Here is a 23,849-nt window from a genome sequence, read left to right as displayed (position 1 = left end):
ACTCATTTGCATTTTGAGTTGTGCAGCAATCCTGCATTGTCTACTGAACCTCTGTGTAGCACTGTATGCTGTGTTAGTGCTAGAAAATACTTCGTTCAGGCTGTGACAGATAAATAGCTTTTGAATAGGGTGCTTGTCAAACTATTTGTCAGGCTTCTCCTACCCCTCAGTGCATTCCCTCTGCTTCCTGCTTTGTCCTTTCTGTGTTGTCTCTTTCCCCTCAAAAGCATAAATGGTTTCATGGAAGCTTCCTTCAACTCTGGTACTGTTTTCTTGTCAGACATCAGGGTATTTCTAAAGAACAAAGAAGCTTGAAAAACTGCACAAGATGAGAACATGGGCGTGTTGACAGAACTCGTGTTTCTGTGCTGGAACAACTGCACAGCTTTACCCTGAAAGCTGGGTGTAAGGGCTTTTTGCCTCACCTCTTTCATGCCTGTCCTCATAGCCACAGGCTTTTCTGCTTACTTGCATTCTCTTCATATGTGAGAGCAGTTTCAGAACACAGAAATCAAAATTGGAATTCTATGCAGGGGAAAGCACAGTAAAATGAGATACAGAATTACATCTTTTACATACATATTACATGTATGGACACATGTTTAATGTATATCTACTATATTGTTAAATTTATACTGTCATGAGTATGGAAAGATGATAGTTTTTTTCAATTTGATTTTTTCAATTATTTCCCTAGCAATGCATCTTTCAATATCATTTCTCCACCATAAAATCAGTTGAGGCAAGACTCAAATAGAGAAATGTGGAGAAAACGTGAGCAAGCTCCTCAGATGGCTTTTAGAACTTGGTCCATGCAGTAACAGCAGTCTGAGAACTTCCCTTTTGTGTGAACCCCAGTCTGACAGATAGGAAACACAATCCTTTATCCCAGGGCTGATCCTGAGGCCATCAGAGGCAGTGAGACATCAGGGGAGTCTCTGCAAACCATTTGCAGGCAGTGCACAGGGACCCCTCCACCCACGTGGCTCTAAAAGATAAAAATGAAGGAAAGCTGTGAGACACAGCACAGATTTGACTTCAGATCCATTAGCTTCAAGAGAACACTATGAAAATTATTGGAAAGAGATGAGCTTTTAGCCCAACCCACGGGGTGTAACACACTTTCATACCCTGATTGAAATGGAACAAACTTCACCCTCTCAAACACTCCTGCCAAACACTGTGTGGGGTATTTCTCATTCTCATTCTGTGGAAATAGCTTATTATCCGGTATTCAGTATCAGCAGATTTACTCCATTCTTGCTTAGGCAAGATTCCCTTTGGAGTTTATCCTTATTAAGGCTAAAGAATTTCATCTAACATACAAAAAAGGTAATGATACATTTTGATCTCATGTGGATAAGATATGGCATACAAAGAAAAAGAAAATCTGATAATCAAAGGATAATTCCATGCAGAGATGTGTCCTGATAAAGCAAGTGTGTACAGTTAAAGCCAGTGGAAGATTTGCTGTGAATTGAACTGCGCTGTGAGTAACCTCTTGTCCACAATTACGTGTAGGAGCTATTGGTGAAAAGTGATTCTCTGGCCAAGGATCAATTAAAGAATCAGACATGCAGCTGTGATTATTGTAATTTTTTGGTGTATTGCACCTTTTTCTATTCATCTCTATTTTTCTGTAAGCTCTGTGATATAACCACTGAAGTATATCAAGAAGTCCTTCTTGCTTAGAATTCTTGCTGTTCATGTCTGATCATAGTTTGGATTTTCAAGGTCCGTGGTGAATCTGCAGCAGGCATCCTTCAGCATGTCCTGCCTTCCACCACCTGGGAATGGAGAGAAGTGCTACAATGAGCTGAGCTCTAGAAGTGACTCAGACTTGGCTATAATTTCATTTCATCTCATAAGATATTTGAAGGGCATGCAACTCTTCCACTCCTTTAACAAAACCACTTCCAAAGACTCTGTCAAATACTGTTTTGCAACTGTGAGCAGAGCCTCCTTTAATTTTGCATTTTAAAATACTTGGATTTGCATCATAAGCATCTTTAGCTAATCTGAAAAGGTGAACAATGCACCATCACATAGGATTTCTACATTGATATGATGAGCATAGCCTGCTAAGAGATGGTGTCCAATTTGTGAAAGAAGGACAAAAATGGAGTCAAGTAGCTTATGTCAACTGCCATGAAGTTGCCATTTAGCAGATACTTCTAGTTGATTATGCAATGTAATAAGAAACATGTTTAATATTTTAATCTAAATGAAATGAAGGCTTTGGGATTTTTTTTAAACCAGAAATTTGTGCGATGTTTGATCAGTTGACTTTTTAATCTGATTTTAAGAACTCTAATTATTCAGATTTATGTTATTCACAATTTCTTTTCCTGTTCTCCTTGTGTGGGTTTTTCATTATTTTATTTTCATTCTGTTTGTTTTTGGCTTACTGGCAAAGGACGGCGCCACTTTAATAAGTATAAAAAGAAGGGTAGGTTTTTTTAAATTTCTTTTTATTTCTTTTGCAACATCTATTTAGTTTGAAATAGTTACAAAGCTGTAACATGTAGTCTCTCTTTAAATTTATTCTAATGGATTTGCTGTTTGCACCACAGTAAGAATTCCTACCATTGCCATTTTCTTTGTTATGTGTGGGCTATTAATCTCTGTATAAAAAATGTAAAAAGCTGTCAATTATTAGGTAAGTAAGGTATAATTACTAGAAATAGCAACTCTTGCATTTTTTCAGTTGTTATCTAATTTCAGTTGTTTGAGACTCATCTTGATCTGAGGCCTTTCAGAGGCTTCTTGCTTTGACAACAGTGCAGAAAGTAATGTTTTTTCATCCATTGAATACACTGCTTGAAACTGCTGTCTTTGTGCCACATCCAGAATGCTCCCAGTGGCATACAATGTTCTGAGAGTGATTGCGACAGAGAAAACATTAAATTTTGGGGTGCATCCTGCAGAATAACTCAGTACTTGGTTCATTGCTGTAGAGCACATGGCCCGCAGGAATGAATGGTGTCCAGCTGGTAATGTATAGGAGTGTATATTTCCTCTCTGTGTAAGTCAGGGAAACACTATTTGCCATCAGAACTTGGCCTGAAATTTTAGGTACTGGAAATAGCATAAGCAGACAGAAGCTGCCTGGACTCTGAAGGAAAAGGTGAGGGGATGCTGAATCCCCTTTTTCCTCTGCCTGCTCTGCACGTGGCCATCTTCTCACAGAGGAGATGGAAGCTGAGGTGAGGCAGCACTTTGAGCCTCCCGTGGCACAGTCAAACTGGGGAAAGGGTCTTGAACTGTTCAAGTGGCTCCCTGCAAATGCAGTACCAGGTTATGGATCAGACAAGTGAGGGGGAGTGGATCAAACATGGTGATGCCATCACCAGATGGGTTTGCAGAGCAAACAGCTGGAAAGGAACAGCAGTGTAGGAAAAGTGCCAGGTTTGTGACATTATTACAATATTGTCCTGAGCAATAACATAAGTTAATGGTGACCTGTTATGGTTAATCCTTTACACACAAATCAAGTAAATAAATGCAGCACCTGACTCCAGGAATGTACCTCCTCAATGCAAGTTTGAAGGGACAATTGACCCTTCAGATATGAAGATACAGGAAAAAATGGTGGTAATGCAGTATTATAAACACACCAGCAGTGTGACTGCTGTCAGCTTGGGGGAACACTGTGGTAAAGGCAGTTTTAAAGAGGGGTAATGGGGCAGATAACAGGTTGTGGATTATGGAGGGCAAATGGGGTCTTCAGAGGGGAGACTCAGCATAGGAATCAGCTCAAAGAAAAAGTTCTAAAATTTGTTCTAAATTTGACTTTCAAAAGCATCCTAACCTAAGCTCTAGAAAGGTTGAAGTCAGAATTCAAGCAGTGAGCAGTGTGGGGTGAAGGGGGTCTGTAAATGAAATTAGAGCATGAAGTTCATTTTCCATAAGATAAAAGACCTGAAACAAGACTGGGAAAGAGGAGCCACACAGCTGAAGGTTAGATTAATAAATTAACAATACGATTAGTGAAGCAGTACTGCACATAAACATGACTGAAGAAGACTGAATTTATCAATGTGGAGAAAAAGGTGTTTATTTAATGTAGATTTTATTTACTGGAAGCCGGGGCAGAATTCTGACTTACAGATGCAATGCAGAAAAATGTCTGTAAAAACTTTGTCAAAGCTTGAATGTGAGGCAAGAAAATGAGTAAAAAAAAATTCCAGACTATGAACCTTAATGAAAAGTAGAATGATGGTATTTTCCACTTTGATAAGCAAGAATGCAGGGCAGGGCTAAAAAGAAGTGAGATAGAGAATAAAAGGTAAATCAAAGAAGAAATAACCATTGGTAAGCATTTTAGATGTTCGTAATCATAGCATGTATCATCTTACACTGTGCTGTTGAAGGAAGAAAAAAAGTGTGCTTTTCTCTAGAAATGCTGCATTCCTGACTTGTCACCCACACATATCTCACATCCTTTCTTGCAGTTGACAGAATCCAGCATGTTCAGCTTCTCTCTCTGTATCTCCTTCTGGGTGGGTTTGTTTTTGGGTTTTGTGTATTTATGTGTGTATGTGTGCCAACTTCTGTGCGTGCTGCAGCAGCAGCACAGCCCTGGCTTGTCACTCAAATCTTCTCTCACAGTGGGTGGAAGTATCATTTTGATACTTGAACAGACAAGGCTATCTTTGGCAGTGTTCCCCACCAGCAGTTCCCACCTCTCTGACTCAGTACCTTAAAATGCCTTTGTTATAAATGTTCTTCTTGTTTTCCCAGTCTCATATTTTATTAGCAGGCTATTTTCATTTCTTGCTAACTGGTCATGTCCTCAGTTGCTGTCCAGATTTTTATGTACAGGGCAGTGATTGCTTTTCTTGGTTTGTTTTTCTTGGTGTACAGAACTGCATCACACTCTAAAAAGGAGCTTGTGCTATTAACTCTGCCTAATATTAATTACAGAATAAATAAATAGACATGCAACCTATTTTGATAATGACTGACAGCCATTGCTGTCTGTCAGCTGCTAGCTGGCCTGCATGAAATGAGATAGCAGCTTTGATCCAGTGTCAGGTAGACAAGGAGAGCCAACACAAAATCCATCACTGCAACTCTTTCTAATTGGCAATTTAAGCAGGAGCCAAGGGCTGAAGGGGTCACAGGCTGAGTTCTTTCAGATTGTGAGTGCTCATGGCTCCAGAAGGGGTTCAGGGCAATAGGAGCCATCGTGTCTAGTCTGAGCTTCCTCATCAATCCTCATGGATCTTCCTGGAGACTGGAAGTAAGAACAGGGACATGGAGGGGCTGGGCTCTGGAATTCTACAGCAGATACCTTGTTAAATTTCTGTTATAACACAAGGCATTTAACATTAACATTTCACTGCTGCTTAGGAATGTGTACCTGTCCCTCCAGTACAGTATAGATTGAACAGGAGGATTAGCAGCCCTCAGATTGCTCCCTTTTCTGCACCAGGCTGCAATTGGTGCTCATACCCTCTGCATTCTTTGTAAGAGAATATTTGCGAAGTTGAAATAACACCCAGGAGCTGCTTGTAGCATTGGGAATACTTGAGGAAACATACTTTAAGAATATAGGTTTCAACATGCAAAATATTAAATTCACATTGTTCTTAAAGTTTCTACAGCTTCTGCTGATTCCAGCATTGAATTTATGGTTATAAAGAATTTATCTGCAAAAGATCTTGTCCTGAATCATTTTAAGTGGGGATTCCCCTGTTGTTTAGAAGTACATCCTTCATTCTTTTTGTTAAGGTTGGGCCTCTACAGGGCAACAAAAATGCTTTAAATTTTTTTAAGAAATGTATTTCATATTGTTAAATGCACCTAATAGTTGCATCTCATGTAGCAATTTATTAGCATATTTTCTGTATTAAACCACCAGTAAACATATAGACAACTTTGTCCATGTGAATGACATTGTCCTTTCATATGTTTCTGAGTTCATGCTGTAGCCTATGAACTTATGTATGATTCCTATTCCCAAAGAGCTTGTAGGGTAGTGGTGTAGCTAAGAAGGCAGATTTATTCTGCAGGAGAAAATTTCAGACAAAGCTAAAAGGATTAAGGAAAAAAACAATGGGGAATACTGAGGAATTCAGTAATGAAGGAAGAAGAAAATATTTCACAAAAGTCACTGATGCCAGTGATAGACAAAACATGATGGGTGAAAAGTGAACATGTAAGGAATTATAATTCTCTGACTTCAGCAAACACTCGGGTATTTTTGTGTGATCATTCACTATCCCACCTGGAGAAACTCAGGGACTAAAGAGAGCCACAGGCAGTAAGTACTGTAGCTGAGCTGGAACCAAATTTTATTGGCTTAGTATTATAAGAAAGTTTGCTTTGCCTATGTCCAAGATGGAAAGCACATGGAAACACAGGCAAATCTCATTAATGGAATTTTCTTCAACAGCATTATGTAATATTTTCATACTTAATAAAAACTGGGTACATTCATTTGATCTCTCACAGCTGCCTTTCAAGACTGCTGTGTTATCAGTTACTTCTCTTTCTTCCCTTCTTAAACATGTGCAGCACAAATACGTCTATTTGCACAAATATCTTCTGTTTCAATGGAGTTCCAATAAGTAGAATATTTCAAAAGGTTCTGATTGCAGCAAGGAAGTGAACATCCATATAAATCCATGCAGGACAAAAACCATTGTGCAGCTTAGTTCTGGCAAGCCAAAAAGCTTTTTTCCTTCATAATACTTCCATTGGTGGCCAAGAATTTCTCTGCTCCCACTCTGCTCTGCTGAGCTGAATTGTGCTCGCTGTGCTGTATGCCTTGTAATTTGTTTTTGTGCTTAAGTGGTTAGCTTATCTAATTGTGTTGCAATCTACATCTTGGTTTTACTTTGCTTTGTCTCCCTGGAATTGTACTGGTGTTTGTTTATTTCATTAAGTTCTAAGGGTTCATGCTGGCAGTTGTGTTGGGATTGTCTTGGAGTCCTTGTGAAGATGGTAAATGTCATTGAAGCGACAATGATTAAGTAGTATTGTAAATCACATTATAGAAGTACAGCTGTTGTCAGACATCCTTAGACATTTCCCATCCCTGAATAACAGAAACAGCCCTGAATCATAGCCTCGGATTTCAGCATGCACAACTTTTTTCACACCTACACTATATCTGGATTCAAAACTGTAATTTAGATATTTTTCTATATTTAGTCCTTACTTCAGTAAGATTAAATTCAGTTAATTGTCATTCCCCTTCTCTTTCTCAAGCAAACAAAAAAAAAATCTCTAATTCAAATGTAGAAAAATGTTTAAGTATCTGCAGCTAATGTGGAACTGTGCAGTTAAACATGTTATGATTTAACTTTTCTGGTAAATTTAACAAGGCAAATAATAGTAACTGAAATGAAACCAAATCAGCCTGCATTTTAAATACCATGAATGCTGCAAGCTGTGAGTGCAGTCCTGCATCTACTGCACTGCTCTTTAGCCAGAGCTAAGCCACTACCACAGGAGCAATAGTTTTCACAGCGTTCACTGGGAGTGGTGTAAAATTTACAAAAATATTTGAAGGAATATTTCACTTTTTTTGTTTCTTTTTCTAGAAGTATAAGTGACTTTGTGCAGTTAGTGCTTTTCTGTTATGGATCACAACACTTACATTTGGAAGGGAATTTCTGGTATTTGATGTTTGTCCTTACTGCTGCTTTTTGTGAGCATCATCTCACTGCTGCTTTTTAGAAGCATCATCTCTTTGACTCCTCACTGACTCTTTCCACTGAGATAGCAACTGAAAACTGTGGAATAGCTTAGTTCTGCCTTCCTCCGCAGTTTTCCTAGTGATGAAGTTATCAAAACAGAGGAATGAATATCTACATGCCTGTCTATGACAGTAGCTGATTTCAACATCTGCTGGTTCCCATCTGTTGGTAGGAAGTAAAACTTGTTTCTCTGCATGGTCTTGTAGCAACTTCATTGCTTATTTCTAAAGCAGGAATTTCACAGCTCTGATTCTGTGTTACTCATAGAAAAAGAGTTGGTTTGGTTGCTTTGGGTTTTTTCCTTCCTTTTCAAATGCATAAAATAAGTGGCAAACTGATCAGTCTCATTCTTCCGTGGTAAGTCAGAACCCGAGCAAGGGAAGTTCCATTCCCTTGAACACATTTATGCATGTGAGAAGGACATTGAGCTGTGCTGCTCTTTAACGTGCAGCAGAGAGGGAGGAGCTGATCTGGACTGGCTGCAAATCACCTTCTCTACTGTGTGGGGAACTGCACTCTTCCCTCAGCAGTGCAGTGACAGTGGCAGAGCTTCTGCCGTGGTGGAGAAAGAAACAGCCAGGCTGACCAAGAGTTGAATGCAGAATGTACTGACAGAACAAAGTCCTCAAGACATTTGACTCCTGGCACAGCTAGCTGATTTATCAAGTGTCACTGCACTCAAATGTGCCCTTTTGTCTCCATCTCCAATTTGTAGTTTGTTTTATGCCACTTGAAATTGTTTTTTTTATGTGCAGCTGTGACTTCTCTGGGGAGACAGAACAGTGGTCTCATTCCCTCCCCCTGAAGCACTCCAGTGTCTTTATCTAAGGTCTTTGTTGGTGGTTAGTGAGATTGTCTAAGCTCATCTTCATAAAAGCACTAATGGGGCTTCAGTCCTCTCAATCCACCATTAAAATAGTTCTTTATAAAATAGAGATATTTGATATTGGCTTTGTTTTGATTTTCTTGATTTGATGGACTGCAGTGTTATTGTTACTGAAAATATTATAGGGTTAAATAATCAAGCAACATTTGCTTGTACCAACTGAGCAACCTCAAAGATACTGTTTGAAAAAATTGTTGCATTTCTGGAAATCGGTACTAGTGTGGGAAGACACATTTGTATTTCTTACATAGATTTTTCGTAACAGTTGTTAAGCTAAGCAATTATCTAATGGAAATAGGTACTTTGTGCAGTGGTAGAGGAGGGAACAGCAAGTGTTTTCTTTTTGACGGATAGGCTCACACTGAAGGCATGAGAAAAAATATGACCTTTGTGATAAATTTGGGCCAAAGCAAAAGTTTGCTGAGTGTTCAGAAGAAAGTAAATATTAATTGTGCAGTTAATGCTGCCCAGTCACTTCTATAAAAATCATCCCATTTTTTTTGTGGAACAGCTTAAGTACTTATCGATTGAGAACTTCTATAACTCCCAAAATGGAGGCATCCCCATATCTCTACAGGTATTTTAAATGAATTGAATTAATCATAGGCTTAAAAGTCTCTAGTGATCTTTGTTAAGTTTCCTGGGTTTAATTAAAACATCTGTGCAGTTTTAATTTATCGATTCATCCAACTCATATGTCATGTTTTTAACACACCCCAGCATGCTCTGCATCATTTTTAACCCGATTTCCACTTAACTAAAGCAATTAAATTCACCCCGGATTAATTAAAGCATCCATACTTTAGTGCTTAAGTCAGCGTGTGCTGCTTTCCCCAAATGGTTTCTGAATGTCAGAGATTTGACACACCTGATGGGTTTTTTGTCCTTCTGGAAATTCTTCTGTGGGTTTCCTCCTTGCTTGCTAATGTGCAGTTTGGCATGGCTTGGGAGCTTGGTGGGGCTGGTGTTGGGCAACTGAAGTAGGGAGAGCAGGGCTTGACTGCTGTGAGAGGCATTCCCTCTTGATGCTGACCTGGTGCCAGGGCAGAGCAGCACTACTGTTAAACCATTTAAATTAGTTCTGTGTTCTGGAGTCAAAGCATTTCATGGAGTAACTGTTGAACCACCTCATGTCAGTGACAGTTGTTCACAGTTGTTCATTCTCCTGCTTCTGGGTGAATTTCTAGAAGATGATTTCTGCTTGGAAGAGCACGAGCTCTTAGAGCAACCTAAAAAAGACTTTGTAGAGCTTTCTAATTGTCACTGTTCTTAAGAACATTTCAGCCTGATGAGAGTTGGTGAATTTAGTGATCTCTGAAGAGCAGCCAGACTAGTCAAACACGATTCTTCCCGACTGTGCAAATAGCACATTTGTGGGGCACAAAGAGCAGGTGAGAGAACACAGTCTAGGATCATTCAGTTTCCCATTCCAGAATGTTTTTCTTGGGCATGATTTTGCTAGGGTGGAGCAGCTTCTTCCAAGGAAAGTAGTATAAAATTAGCATAAACTAGTAAAAGAGAAACAACATAAACCATGAAATGGTCTTAGAAGTTATTTCAGATTTTCATATCCACAAATGAACTTCAGTAAAAACTAATAAGCTTGTAGACAAGCAATGAAATGTGCAGCCAACTGATAGAAATAGGTTTAAACAGAAAATATGAAGGGAAGTGTTGTCAAAGAAAACCATTGTATTTTCAGACTACAACTAATAGATTTATGTCTTATTTTTTAGAAATGTCTGTGGGCAAATACTTGATGCAACAAGGGATATGATAATTAAGGGCAAATATTTGGTGTAAGATGGGATGTATAATAAAACAAGGGATGTCTCAATACATTTTTGTTTATAATATTAATGTAAAGTCTGGAGCCAACATTTTGAATCAAGTTGACAGCAATTAATTTTTTTAATAACTGGGCAGATTTTCTAAAATGCAAATGCTTTTGTTTCCTTTGGGTATAGTAATTTTGTTTATTTTAGGCCATTTTGATTAAGATTGTTCATACACACATACCATAAATAGGTATGGCTTAATTTTAGGAGGACGGGAACTTGACTGTAGCTTTTGTAGTGAATCTAAAATTATCTGGGGCTTTAGTAGACAGTTGTAGGATTCAACTCTTGCATCAGTAAAACACATCTTTATTTGCTTATTTATTAATATAATTTGTCCATTGAAGAGAAATTAATATGTGTAGTCTAAATGCTGCATATGCATCACCACCAAAAAGAGAAAAATGCCAGTACAGTGTGACTCTGCTCTCATCTATCACATTAGGAACCAGGCGGTTGTGCACAACATTTGTCTTGGCTCTTTCCTCTACTTCTGCTCCAGTTTGGAGCTGACCTGGAGTGCATTTATAGGCTTCAGATTAGACTGTCAAAAACTGGAATCCATCTTCTTTATATGTTGGCAAAATCGTGCATAATCTCTCAGCAGTAGCAGCCTAATCTCTGCTAAAAGGAAGTCCAAGTGTGAGGTATTACAGAGTCTGAATTAATTATCCCCTAGAGGAACTGCACCCAGAAGGGTCCCTGGTAGGGCTCAGTGCTAAGAAGTTTGACCTACATCTCTCTTCAATTCAATTCCCGGTGGTCAGTGGAAAAAAAAAAAAAAAGACAACTTCAGTTTCATTATGCAAGTGTGCTTGCATTATCCACTCCTTTATATAACAAGGAATTTGTGCAATTCCATGTCCAAAGTGCATAGCAAGGCTGCCCAAATCAGTTCAGTGATTTTATGTGACTGAAATTTACTTCCTCCTCTTAAACAGGAGCACCTACAGATACAAATAATTTTCTTAGGTGTGGCAAAATTCTGTAGAGTTCAACAAGGGCTGAACATATCTTACACTGGAGTATAATTAGTGTCTCTTCAGAATGCTTTTTTTCTGAATGTGTTTATTTGTTTAGAGGGAAGTAAAGCTGTAGTGGCTGAGACCAAATTTCCATTTCATCCAGGATTTCAGCTGTGATGGTGACATACAGCAGATAGCTGAGGGAGAGCAAAAGTTTTATTTTTTCTTTGTTGCTTCTCCATTTAATTCTTCTGGTTCTAGACGTAGTGTGTGCTAGGACTTCCTACAACAGACAAAGCCTCTTTGTGTTCAGTTGCTTTTGCAGATTTTCATTCCATGAATTTGTTGAAATTCTATGATCAATCACAGAATGTTCGTCCATGAGTTTTAACTTGTCACTTAATCTTGTTAAAGTTGTTTGATGGAACAGTCAGCAGTACTCAGGCACTATAGATAATTTCCAAGTGCTCTTTTAGTTCAGTCTTAAGGTCATACTTCAACACTCAGTCCTGATTTTCCATGCTATTTACATGGTGAACAAACAGCCAAGCTCATCTTTTTTGCATTCCAGCTTGTGGTAAGAAAAATTAGGTTTCTATGCAAAATTGGGGCTTGCAAGCATTATGGATACAACCATTCTGGCCCTTACCGAAATAGAAACCCTTGGTGCAGTTTTGTCATGGGCATCTCACCACAAAATTCTGTGCTACACACATTAAAAAATTAGATGGGACCAAAAATTATATTCTTCCTCTGCCATGTTTTAAATTTGACATTTGAATGAAAAGCTGAGCTGCTTGCAAAATAAGAATAGTATAAGGGCATTGCTTTTGACCTGGTCCAGGACAGGGAAGCACTGTAGATGCAAATTCAAAAATCTTTCCAGTCTGCATATATTTGTGCCCAGAGACTCAAATAATTTTGAAGATAAATATACCAATTTGTCTATTTTATGAGGAGGAACTGAAAAAAGTCTACAGTAGAGAACTGACAGCCTAGATCCTAGTGGTACAGGACTCTCTCTGCACCAGGGTAATGTTTGCTCTACAGCAAGAGAAACCAAGCCAGAACTCTGCCTTCACATCCTGTTTGGAGCTCCAAGTAGCAGGGGAAAGCCTCTCAACCCAGCAGCTGTGTAACTAATCCAAGTTCTTCAACAGCCTCCAAGCATTTGCCTCCTCAGATATCCTTTGCTGTTTCTTGCCATGCTCTAGAAGAACCGCTCTGGTGAGTATGTGTGTGTGGACACTGGAAGGGGGGTGCAAGGACTGTGTACACACACTGCAGCTGGGACACCGTGGGTTGCCACTGGACAAAATGGTGGGTTTTGATGCCAGAGTCTTTGGGCATTATCCCTGGCCATCTCTGCTCCTCATCTGTGTGTTATAGGCTGTTACCAAATCGCCTTTCCTCATGCATCAGGGAATATGAACATTACTCCAAAATATCCTTTAGAGAGAGAACTTTTAGAGGGATGTTTGGCTTGTCTTTCCTGCTCCAGTGATGTTCTCAAATACATGCAGCCCACGGGACTCAGGAGTCTGCTGTCTCTGTTCATCAGCTGAGCCACACATTAAAAATTTAGTCTGATTTTGTTCAAATACAAGTAAAGGGCATAATCCCATAACCAAAGAACATTAAAGGTTAATAGCTGTTGTGCTTATCCAGACCTCACTCAGGACATACACCTTTGGGCCTAAGTTGCCTGAGTGTTGCCATAACTACTCCTGAAGATCTCTGTCCACTTTTTGCCAGTGCTGGTGTAAGATATGCAACTGATCTCTCCACAGAAATGAGATGGAGCTTGGTTGTTCCATTACATAAACCAACAGACTTTGAGAAATCAGTTCTGTCCTGGACCAGGAGCTGCCCACATCCCATGGGGAAACACAAGCAGTCCCAGATAACAAGAAATCTAGAATATTATTGAGTAGATTGCCCATCAGCTGAAGCTGCCAGGATGTAAAATGAGGATGGACTGGTTTGGGTCTCATCCTGCAGCAATATGATCTAGGAAATAGGCATAGCAGAACTCTTTTTAGGCTACCTGCTCCTGTTCTCTATAGAAAAGCTGCTTGATTCTCTCTCTTCCTCACACAGGACAGACTATAAACCCATAGCAAAAACAGTCATGAAGAGCTATTCATTACTGCAGTGACCCAGCTTCTTATAATAATCTAGACCTTCTTGCATTCTTGCTTACATGTTTCTCCTGCAATCTTAGTGACATGGCAGTCTTGGAAAAGCTAAAATCTGTCCCAGGATCTGTCATTTTTCTTATTCTCAAAGTGATATTCCTGTAGTTTGCAGAATAACTACAGCAGAGGGTTGTAGATTACACTGTGGCTTTAAGTTGCAAGTGCCTTAATCTTAACTGTATCAACTTCATCCCTAAGGTTAAGTGACAGATTCTCTTGTTTGTCCAGAGTCAGTTCTGGTGTCACTGGCATCGTGACCGCCCTGGCAAACCCCCAAAGGCAGATTGCTGCTCAACTTACAGACAAGCTTCACAAGGACTGAATAGATCCATGAGCCACAGCAAGACCTTTGACCTGATGGATACATGAAGACAGGAATGAAAAGCTGTGACATGGTTTTCAGCTTTGCTTAAATTCTTGAAGCAACATAGCAGAGTCAGGGAGCACTGAAAAAACTACTGTGGGAGCTCTTCAGCCCAAGACCCAGCACCATCCAGGAACCTTCCTTCTGCAGTGCAGTATCCCAGAAGCTGAACCATGCAAATCCAGGTCAAAAGCAGGAGCTAAGAATGGTTTCCCCACAGACAAGTCCCAAGTAGCAGATGCACATCACCTCTAGCTGAACTGTAGTTACGCATTCTTAATGAGACTTAGGGACAAAGCAAGCAGAGAAGTGATCTTACAGCAGGTGGCTCACACAGAATTAAGGTCCAGACCTCTCTAGCTAGGTCTGGACTGGTCCTAGTTGAGTGGCTTGGATGTTTTTGTTGTTTTGGTTTTCTCTTTTATTTTTAAAATGGGTTATTTCCACTCAGTCCCTCTTTCAAGGTAGTGTGCTGTTTAAATGGGGTTATTGTCTTTGTGTTTTCATGCTAGAAGAGAGGTTTGCAGAATAGAAATTGTTTCAAGAGTTGATTCACATGTTGATCTGTAAAACAACAAAACAAGAAGAGCTGTTCCTCACTTGTATCTAGCTTGTGAGTCAGCTTTAAGTTTTTTTCCTTTTAATTACTTGAACAAATGTGGTTTCTCCAAAGAAACTGCCTGATGCCCACAGATTCATTTAGCCTTCCTGGGACCTGTTCTTTGCATGCAGCTTTATCACAGTGTGGTGAGGAGTTGGGTGGGCAGAAGCAAGTGTGTCCTAGTGCAGTTGGGGAATCCACACTGAGAAACCATCAGCAATGACAGCTCTGAGTCTCTGCAGTAGCATGGAAACATGGAGAGGATTTGCATCCAGCATTATTTACTTCCTTCTGTGGTGGGCTTCACCAAAGGGACTGCAGACTTAACCACCCCATACAGGAGCTGATGGATGCCTTGTCCTAGAGAGAGAGATTTTTTGTGTTAAAGTGAGTTCCAACTGAAAGACCAGCATCTAAACAGTGTTTCAGGGTGTGCAAGATGACACCAAGAAACTCGACACTCATGCTCACTCCAGGTCTTTAGGACAAGCTGCCTTCTGATCACTTGCCTGTCCTCTACACTGTAGAAAGAGAGCAGGATAGAAATTATTACCTTTACATGCTGATTTGAGAAAATGTATCAGTGTCAGCCCAAAACAAGCCATGAAATTGAGAGTTATGGACAAATGAATTGTGCCCCCAGGTCTTCATAGCCAGAAAGTGGAAGTGGTGCTGGGTTGATCAGTTTCCTTCTGGCTCACCTGGTGACTTGCAGGAGCTGCACACCTGATCAGGGAAAGGCTGGGAACTGAGCCAGGCTCCTCAGGGGAACATGCAGCCAGAAGGAATAGCCATACAGCATTCAAGTTGCTGCTAGTTCAGCGTGTGGTAGATCGTGGAAAGGTGTTTGATGCTGAGGTGCAAAAAGATGTAAGATAGACTGTCCTGGAGTGCAGTGTGAGGACAGTTTCTCTGTGTCAGCTGGCTCAGTAAATTTAACTCAGAAACCAGCAGAAATTTAGCATCAACTTTTTCACTAAACTCAGTAAAGCACTTGAGAACATATACCACATCTGAAATGAAAATGTTGCTTGTTGCAGCAGACCTCTCGTTAGGGTAGAAATGAGCCAAGACACAGACTCTCATTTAACAGCATGAAAAGGGTCTCAGTTTATTCTTCTTTACAGTTCAGCCATCCTGACTCCAACTACAGCAAGCTCCTGTTGTTGGCTTCTCTGACAGCCCCTGACTGCTGGCTGTTCCTGCTGGAATGTGACTGCAAGTATTTCCTTGCTGCCTCTGACCACAGGCTCGACTGTGGCTGCAGGCTCCAACAGCAGGCTCAAACTCCATCAAACCCAGACTGACCTCACAGCAAATCTTCTGCAGCAGCAGCAACTTTCTTCCTAGTTTTGTTCTTCATTTTGTCTCTCTGGATCTTTCCTTCTTCCTCGGGGCTGCTGTACCCACAGGCTCTCCCTGACCAGCCCACCCCTTCTATCACACTTATCTTTATTAGTCACTGCTGTGACCCATTAAGGGCAGCAGAACCCATTAAGGTTCTTCTTCTCTGGTAATTAGTACAACTGTGAATTACCAGGGGTGAGGTCACTTGTAATCCCTTCTGCTACATATACAGTTACCGATGGAAATTATATTTTATTCAAATTTCTGTTCATTTTTGCAATGCAGAAGAAAGCAACTGGGCAAAACTTATAACAAGAGAGAACACCAGTAATGCACTAGAATTAATTCCTCTTTGCTACCAAAGGATGGATAATATGGATCTAAGACATAGAAGCAGTAGCAAACCCAAAACTTCAGCATACTGACTTTGATATTGTTCTAATGTAGAAGAAAAATAGGCCAAAAAAATATTACACATATTATATGACATGCAGCCCATTAATCTGTAGTTTTAATTGAAATAATTCTCAGCACTCTAAATTTTAGCTAACATTTCAGGTTAGAAATCTGAATTTTATTTTTTCTGATCAATTTTTTCACCTATCAAATAAGAAAATTCACAAAAAAAACTGTCCTGAAATCTGTTTTTGCAGCAGTTCAATGGGACAGTAAAGATTAATAAGGATTGCTGGGCTGAACAATGGAGAAGTTGAATAACTGGACCATTGCACATTTCTTTGTAGGAAATCAATTACTTGGGTTCTTCTTGATCATTGGGGTTAAAGGGATAGTAGAAGCCAAGAAGACATTAGGACCTTTTAATGATTAATAGTAGCTTTTGAGTATATTTTTGGCACTGTAACACCGGGTGTTCATTTCTAATTACTTTGAAGAGGGAAAAGACAGGGAAATACTTTTCTGTCTTTATCAAACTGCATCAGAGAGAAGAGCACAAAAGTGCTCCAAGCTTTTCTTAAAGATTCACTTCATTACTCCCATTTTCTGTTATTTCTCTGGGATTTTTTCCATTTCTCTGGCTAGTGACCACGCAGCCGGTCTTTGACAGGCCCAGAAGTTCACAGATTGCCATGTTCCCAAGGGAGACATGAGCACACAGGAGTGAACATGACTTAGGGAAACATTTATATGCACCTGGGTTTCAATCAACCCCTTGTTTCTTTCCCTTGCTCTGCATATGTACAACATCTGATTCCTGGCACCCAGGACCTACTGACTACTTTTATTATTCATAGCTTCACTTCATTTGCATAAATGAATATTTGCTAAGAACGTCTTACCCCCTTAATAACACAGTAATGAGGGGTAAGGGTTAATGGTGCTTTCTTGCCAGTACACACAGGGTAAAAGCTGTCACTGGGATTCAAGGAAACAAGACTCAGCAGGGATAGTGGTGCCAAGGTGCATTTGTAGTAGCTGAAATCTTGTGTCATTCTGGTGTTCAAGATTCTTACACTAGAAACCAAAGGGTATAAAAATGTTTGGCCACATTACATTAAAGTGTTATGGTAAAAGAAAGATGCCATATGATAAGCTGTTGTGGGGACTGAATGTTTTGTGTTCTATCTATGAAAATTGGATGTCACCTAGAGAAACAAGGCAGAGTAATGTCAAACTCAAATCTGTTCACATTACCCCATTAGTTATCCCAAACATTTTCAGTATTCTCCAAAGAATAGGAGTTGTGTTCTCAGAATGCCCAGCACATATGTGCTTTATTAAATAGCAATCAAATTATTTGTTTGAGAAATGAAGAACTGAACCACTGTGAATTATCTTGGATTATTTTTTCCCGAGTAACTGAACATATTTGAGTATGAGTGTTTGATAGTGGATTTTTAGTGCACTTTTACATGACTACATGCATGATCCTGTGTGTTGTTGTTTTTTCATTCCATTTTCCAGCTGCCTGCCCCGTTCTGTGCAGTGGCAATGGTCAGTACTCCAAAGGCACCTGCTTGTGCTACAGTGGCTGGAAAGGTCCAGAATGTGACGTGCCCATCAGCCAGTGCATTGACCCTTCATGTGGAGGTCATGGCTCCTGCATCGAAGGGAACTGTGTCTGTTCTGTGGGCTATAAAGGAGAAAACTGTGAGGAAGGTAGGATATATTTTTTTCTCTATTGTTAGTTTGTTTTCTGGGTTTGGGAATTATTTAATGGCTAGGAAAAAAGGAATGAATAGAATAAAAATCTGAGCATAAAACTTCTGTAGCAGGTACAAGATGGTAAAAATGTAGTCCACCACAATTTTACTGATCTATCAGAGTTCAGACCAAACTTCAGGCCTTCTGTATACATTGCTTTGAAGTATTAAGAGTGTCTGCCACAAGTAAACCTGAATAATTCCTTTGTTGAAGAGCAAAGAAAAATCTTTTCTTGTGGATTATGTTTACCGAACAATTTAGATGAAATGCTGAGGGAAAAGGAGCAGTGGTAGACAAAATTGTATAGCTTCAACTTCACACAAAGCACATATCAATCACTATTAAGACAGAAACTGATGAAAAATATTTGCAGGACTTGGATATCCATGTTACTTACAGACTTAATGTGGAGCAAATTGCTCCTGTTGGCTGCAATCATAAGGAAAATAAGGATTAAGGAAAGGTAGATGGCACACACGAACAATAACGGTCCTTTAAATGCAGAAAAGCTTTTCAGATTCAAAGTGTCCAATTCCTTGAGTATGTAGAATGAACAAATTTTTAAAAATAACCATGCAAAATGTGGTCATAGATTAAGTTCAATAATGGTTGTTTTCTATTAGAATGCACAATGTAAATTGGACTGCTTTTCTTTTTAAAATATATTACTGTGCTCCAGAGTTTATTAATCCTCCAGAGAATCAGCTTGAGTACTAAAGTGATAGGGCTGGGATGTCATGCTGTTAGGATTGAGGAATCTGTCAGGATTATTCTGAATGGGTTGCAGAGGTGTATTGATACTGTGTGTATCAATTTTCATCTTACCCTCTAGTGAACAGCTGTCTCTCCCATCAGAAAAGAAAGGGAAGAAAACTGTGGATAAACAAACCACTAAGGGTTTTACTGTCAGGATCGCAGTCATCACCTTTAGGACAAGATCTGGCATTAGTCTGAGTGAATTTGTGGAAAAAGGAAAAAAAAAAGACAAAGAAAGAAACCAAGGATCCTCACTGGTGGGACTGCAATTGTTTGTTCAGTTCATTCCTGTCATCTTCTTCCACTAAATCCTCTCAACACAGGTTGTTAGAGCTTTTCTCCAGAATTGAGTTGAAGCCAAGACTTTTGCGTTGTTTTTGACAGATTACATTTTAAACTATATCCAGAAAATGCTGTAATGGTTTTTTTTCCCTTAGAATTTATAGTTCTGAGTTCACCCTGAGTGTGTGATACTAGGAGATATTCAAAAATTATCTGAAATGCCTTACTTTAACTATCATTCTCATGAAAATCAAAGATGGAAAATACTGTCTTTAACATGCCCTACAGCACCCAATCTGTTCCCCAGGACTGCAGAACCTCTCTTTCTGGTACTAACTGCAATTGTTTGCTTGGTCTCATTAAGTTTTATACATTTCATCATATTTTCTGTTGTTGTATAAATGCTTGTGTTATTAGAGAGATTATGGTATATGGCCTAAAATGATCTTTGTTTCTTTTAATTCATGACATTTTACCTTGCAAGCCATTCCTCTCTCACTTTGATTGTAATTTCCAGGTACTTGCATGGAATTCTCTCTCTGCTTTCAGTTCTCTAGAATGGCTGTGGTCTGTCTGGGCCATGGATCCCCATGGATCTATCTACCTTGGATCCCCAAACTCCTGTAAGAGAAATAGGCTCCTGTAGTGCTTAATCCATCTTATTCTCAGGTGAATGTTTGGAACGGTGAAGCAGAGACATCTGCAGCTCCAGAGGAGTTTCTAGAAAAAGCCAGTGCAGGCATTTTTGCAAAGGTATTGGGTTAACTCCAGCCAAAATTGGGAGCACAACAAATCTGTCAGTCAACAGAGCTTTTTGGGAGGTGAATGGCTGTGTGAGATGAAAGGATATACATTATTTAATCAACACTGTGCTCGGAAGGATACGTTTCTTCCTAAAAAGTTAAATGGATTACAAAGGCGGGAGGTATTGATTGCAGACTTGGAAGGGGCCAATAACATGACAAGAAAGGTTAAAGCAACCTTTTGCATATATGATTGGGCAATAAATAAGTCAATTAATTAATTTGCAAATCAAGAATGATCAACCACCATGTTTCTACTCTGAAATTCCATTTTTTTGGTACATATTTCTCACATTAATCGCGTGCTATGTGTGAAAAGATACACTGTGAAGTGGTGTCTCTCTAATTAATCCTCTAGTCTTAGTTAAAGTTTTTGCATTAATAGAAATTTTACACTTTTAATAGTAGAATTATAGAAATAATACTTCTATATTTATATATAATATATGAAATCTCCTCTATTGATTTGAACTTCCAAAAAGAATGGCAAAGGTCGATTCATTTGCCATTTTCCAACTAGGATATTGAATTAGAATAAGTGGGTCAGCAATTTTTTTTTTCTTCCCAATAGCTTTTTATTTCTGATATTCATCATGGTTATATTGTTCAAACAATTTACCTGAAATGAAAGTGACACAAAAATCAATATTTTTGATGCACAATTTTTGCAGCATAAACACTGTTTTTCTATTAACAAATTTGCACAGAAGATGAAGTGGGGTATTTGTCAGGCTTCATTCAGTCTACTTTGGGGGGGGACACAAGTGAAATTGCCAAATTAGGTTAAGTTAAGGGTGGTTTTCTTGTCACTTTCCAGGTTGAGTCATTTTTCAATGACATTTAACTTTGTAAGTGTAATTCATGGCTCTTTGGGGACTTCGTGGTACATATTGTTTGAAAAACTCCTTGACCTCCTTTTTGTCCTTAAGGATATAAATTGCTTTCAGTACCTTTTTTTGTCAAATCTACAGAGGGCCCAATACTAAATGAGCTCTAATGATCTGAGCTGCCGGGAGGCTGCGAGTTCCAAGCCTAACACACTTGCTAAGGTGCATTCTCCTTTGTTTAAACACCAAAGATGGTCCATGTATAAATCCTGATTAAATACCATTGTAAACCCTGCTGCACCTCAGGGCCAGAACCTCTGCAGCACAAGTCAGTGCAGTTCTATTGCAGGTAATCACGTTATGCTAATTTCAACAGCGAGGAGCTGGCCCGAGATGATAACTCTGTGCATGTATTAAAATAGAAGGAGATTGGAGCTCAGAGTAAAAACTCTCCTCAGTTTAAACTTTGAAAGCGGCTCCTTACCCCAGTGATAGAACAAAACAGCTGTAAAGCACATTTGTCTGGAACAAAGGACAAAGGTGTTTAGTGTGTTATCCTGTAAAACAAGGGAAACTGGGGGCTTAGGGCATTGATAGGCTCATTCTGTAGAAATAAATCAAAGCTGCATGAGCACTGTAATTCAGGATTGAGGGAAGACAGTTAATTTATGTAGCAGAAGGTGGTGTTTTTCATATGCTCCACATTCCTTTCATTAGTGCTTTCATTTGAGAAGGAAGATGATACATTCCTGACAAGGAGAGTACATTATGACTTATCATTATCTCCTAAAGTTAGCTGTCCTATAACGATGTTATACACGTACTACCCTTCTACATTTTCTGTTAAAATATATATTCTAAAAGAGCCCAGAATAGACCAAATGTTGGGGAGAAGTAACCTTCATCCTTAAAGTAGATTTACCTAAGTTTTTGAGTACTTTACTGCTTTATTCAGTCAGACTGTTTTATCACAGCTCTGTGACCACTGAGTTCAACAGCAGTTGTACAAAAGATGCATTGTAAACTTCAGGCAGATTATAATTTGGCTAAGCACAAAGAAGGAGTAACTATACTGGACAAGCACTATGTGTAATTTAAAACAGTTTATGAATTTATCAACTTTGAGGTGAACCACAAACCAATCTTGGTTTACCTGTAAATACAAAATTGTATTATAATATTTTCATGTCAAATTAACTCAGCTTTAAATCTTAAAGAAAAAAAGAAAAAGCAAACCCAAAATAATAGCCATTTTCATTATTAAAATGAAAATTTTGTAAGAAATTTTACAGTAATTTATTCCTGTAATACTGTATTCTGAATTCTATACTACTGTATTCTGATAACTCATTTTATTGCATCTCTAAATGCACCTGCCTCAATCCTCTGCCTTTATCTAATCTATATACTTGCTTTAAATGTTCTACAACTAAATAAAATAGTTTGACAAGGCTCCATGTTTATAGAAAAGTTGAGATTTGAAAGATAAGTATTGTTCACATCAGATGGAATGAAAACGTCTCTGCCTTAATTTAGAAGGATCAGTTTGGAAAAGATTAGAGATAAATAACTTTCATTATAAACTCAGATCTTCCTGGAGCAGCAAGAGGGAATGCAAATCATTCTTGGTCCTGCTGTTGTGAGCTAATATATACCAGTCATGAGATGAATTCAAGTTATTTAAGACATTAATTTGACCTTGACCTTCAATTCCACAGCAAAAGGTACTTGGCGAAGCCTCCATGTGGATATTGGCAGTAAAACATAGTATTGTTATACAGATTCATGGTTTAAGATAGAAATTTGGAAACTCATAATGTTACTAATAAAGTTCATTTGAAAGACAGCTTGTAACATTCCTTTATAGGACTGAAACAGCAAGTGAAATTCCATTGCATCATTTTCCATTATAACTATTTTCACTTTCTTGTTTCTGGTTTGAATTCCATATCTGTATCTGGTTTCACTTCTTTAAGAAAAACAATCTCCTGGTTTAGAATATGTGTTGAAGTAACCAGGGCTCTCAGTTTCACAGCTTAGCTACTAATGGACCATGGATCAAACATTCAGGAGTGACTAAATGATTAGGAGTCTAAATGAAGCTGAAAGCCACTGACATTCTGACTTCTGTGTACTTGAAGTGGCTGTCCTAATGTTCAAACAATGCTCTAACATTTTAATAGTAATAATAGCAGTTTTTATAAATATACTCCAAATAAAAAATCTTTTAAAACTGCAAATTATTAACTTATTTAGTACTTGAAATACAGTACATGACTCATTGGAGCTTCAGTGTATTTCAGAAGAAATGTCTCCAGGTTTATGTGTGAAGCTCTGACTATATATATTTAAGTGCTATTTTTAAGTCTTCATGCTTCTCCACCACAGCATTCCTGCAGTAAACTGTCATTGCACAAACCCTGCTTGATTTATTTAATATAAAATGTAAATTACTTCACTTTCCCATTCTCAGACCAGGTATTAATTTGACTTGGACAACTCCCTCGGTTTGCTCTGTTTATCACCACGGTCCAGACTTCCCAGAGCACGTTTTCCAAACACCCCCTCGTGTTTTGTGATGCTTCTGCACACGTTTTTTTGTTTCCTCCTGCAGTGGACTGCCTGGACCCGACGTGCTCCAACCACGGGGTGTGTGTGAACGGGGAGTGCCTGTGCAGCCCGGGCTGGGGAGGCGCGAGCTGCGAGCTGCCCCGCGCGCAGTGCCCCGAGCAGTGCAGCGGGCACGGCTCCTACCTGCCCGACACGGGGCTCTGCAGCTGTGACCCCAACTGGATGGGCCCCGACTGCTCCGTTGGTAAGATGTCACTCTTGCACCAAGGATGACACAGGAACAGGCAGGAGGCAGTGTTGCAGAAAGAGCAAAGAAGGTTTTGTTCAAGAGAACCGCGCGGTTTTTATAGAGTGATACGATACATTCTATTTGATTGGCTAATTAACAAAAACACCTTCCTCATACACCGTCCTTGAGAAGGACAGCAAGATGAAGTAGAAAAACACCACCTGCAGATTGTTTATACTGACAAGTTATCACATCCTTACACCGCCCTAAAAATTCTCACAAGCCGCTGTGAGAAACGCTTGCCGTTTCT

The 23,849-nt window shown here is 39.2% G+C and overlaps 1 protein-coding gene across 2 annotated transcripts in view; it reads left to right on the top strand.

Moving 5' to 3' along the window:
• The window catches only part of TENM2 (teneurin transmembrane protein 2), a 616,650-nt gene that overhangs the window by 515,100 nt on the left and 77,701 nt on the right, over positions 1 to 23,849 (top strand). The window contains exons 4-6 of one of the 2 annotated variants that reach the window (XM_039701624.1): positions 2,417 to 2,449; positions 17,832 to 18,026; positions 23,354 to 23,554. In XM_039701624.1, coding sequence (XP_039557558.1) covers positions 2,417 to 2,449; positions 17,832 to 18,026; positions 23,354 to 23,554 — 429 coding nt within the window. The remainder of the gene's footprint in view (positions 1 to 2,416; positions 2,450 to 17,831; positions 18,027 to 23,353; positions 23,555 to 23,849) is intronic. The other variant, XM_039701625.1, reaches the window with a different exon arrangement.

The sequence above is a fragment of the Passer montanus genome, unplaced genomic scaffold (genome assembly GCF_014805655.1).
Source record: "Passer montanus isolate IOZ18808 unplaced genomic scaffold, ASM1480565v1 scaffold15, whole genome shotgun sequence".
NCBI classification, from domain to species: Eukaryota; Metazoa; Chordata; class Aves; order Passeriformes; family Passeridae; genus Passer; species Passer montanus.
Note: the sequence above shows the minus strand (reverse complement) of the source record. Positions and strands in the feature narration are given on the sequence as shown.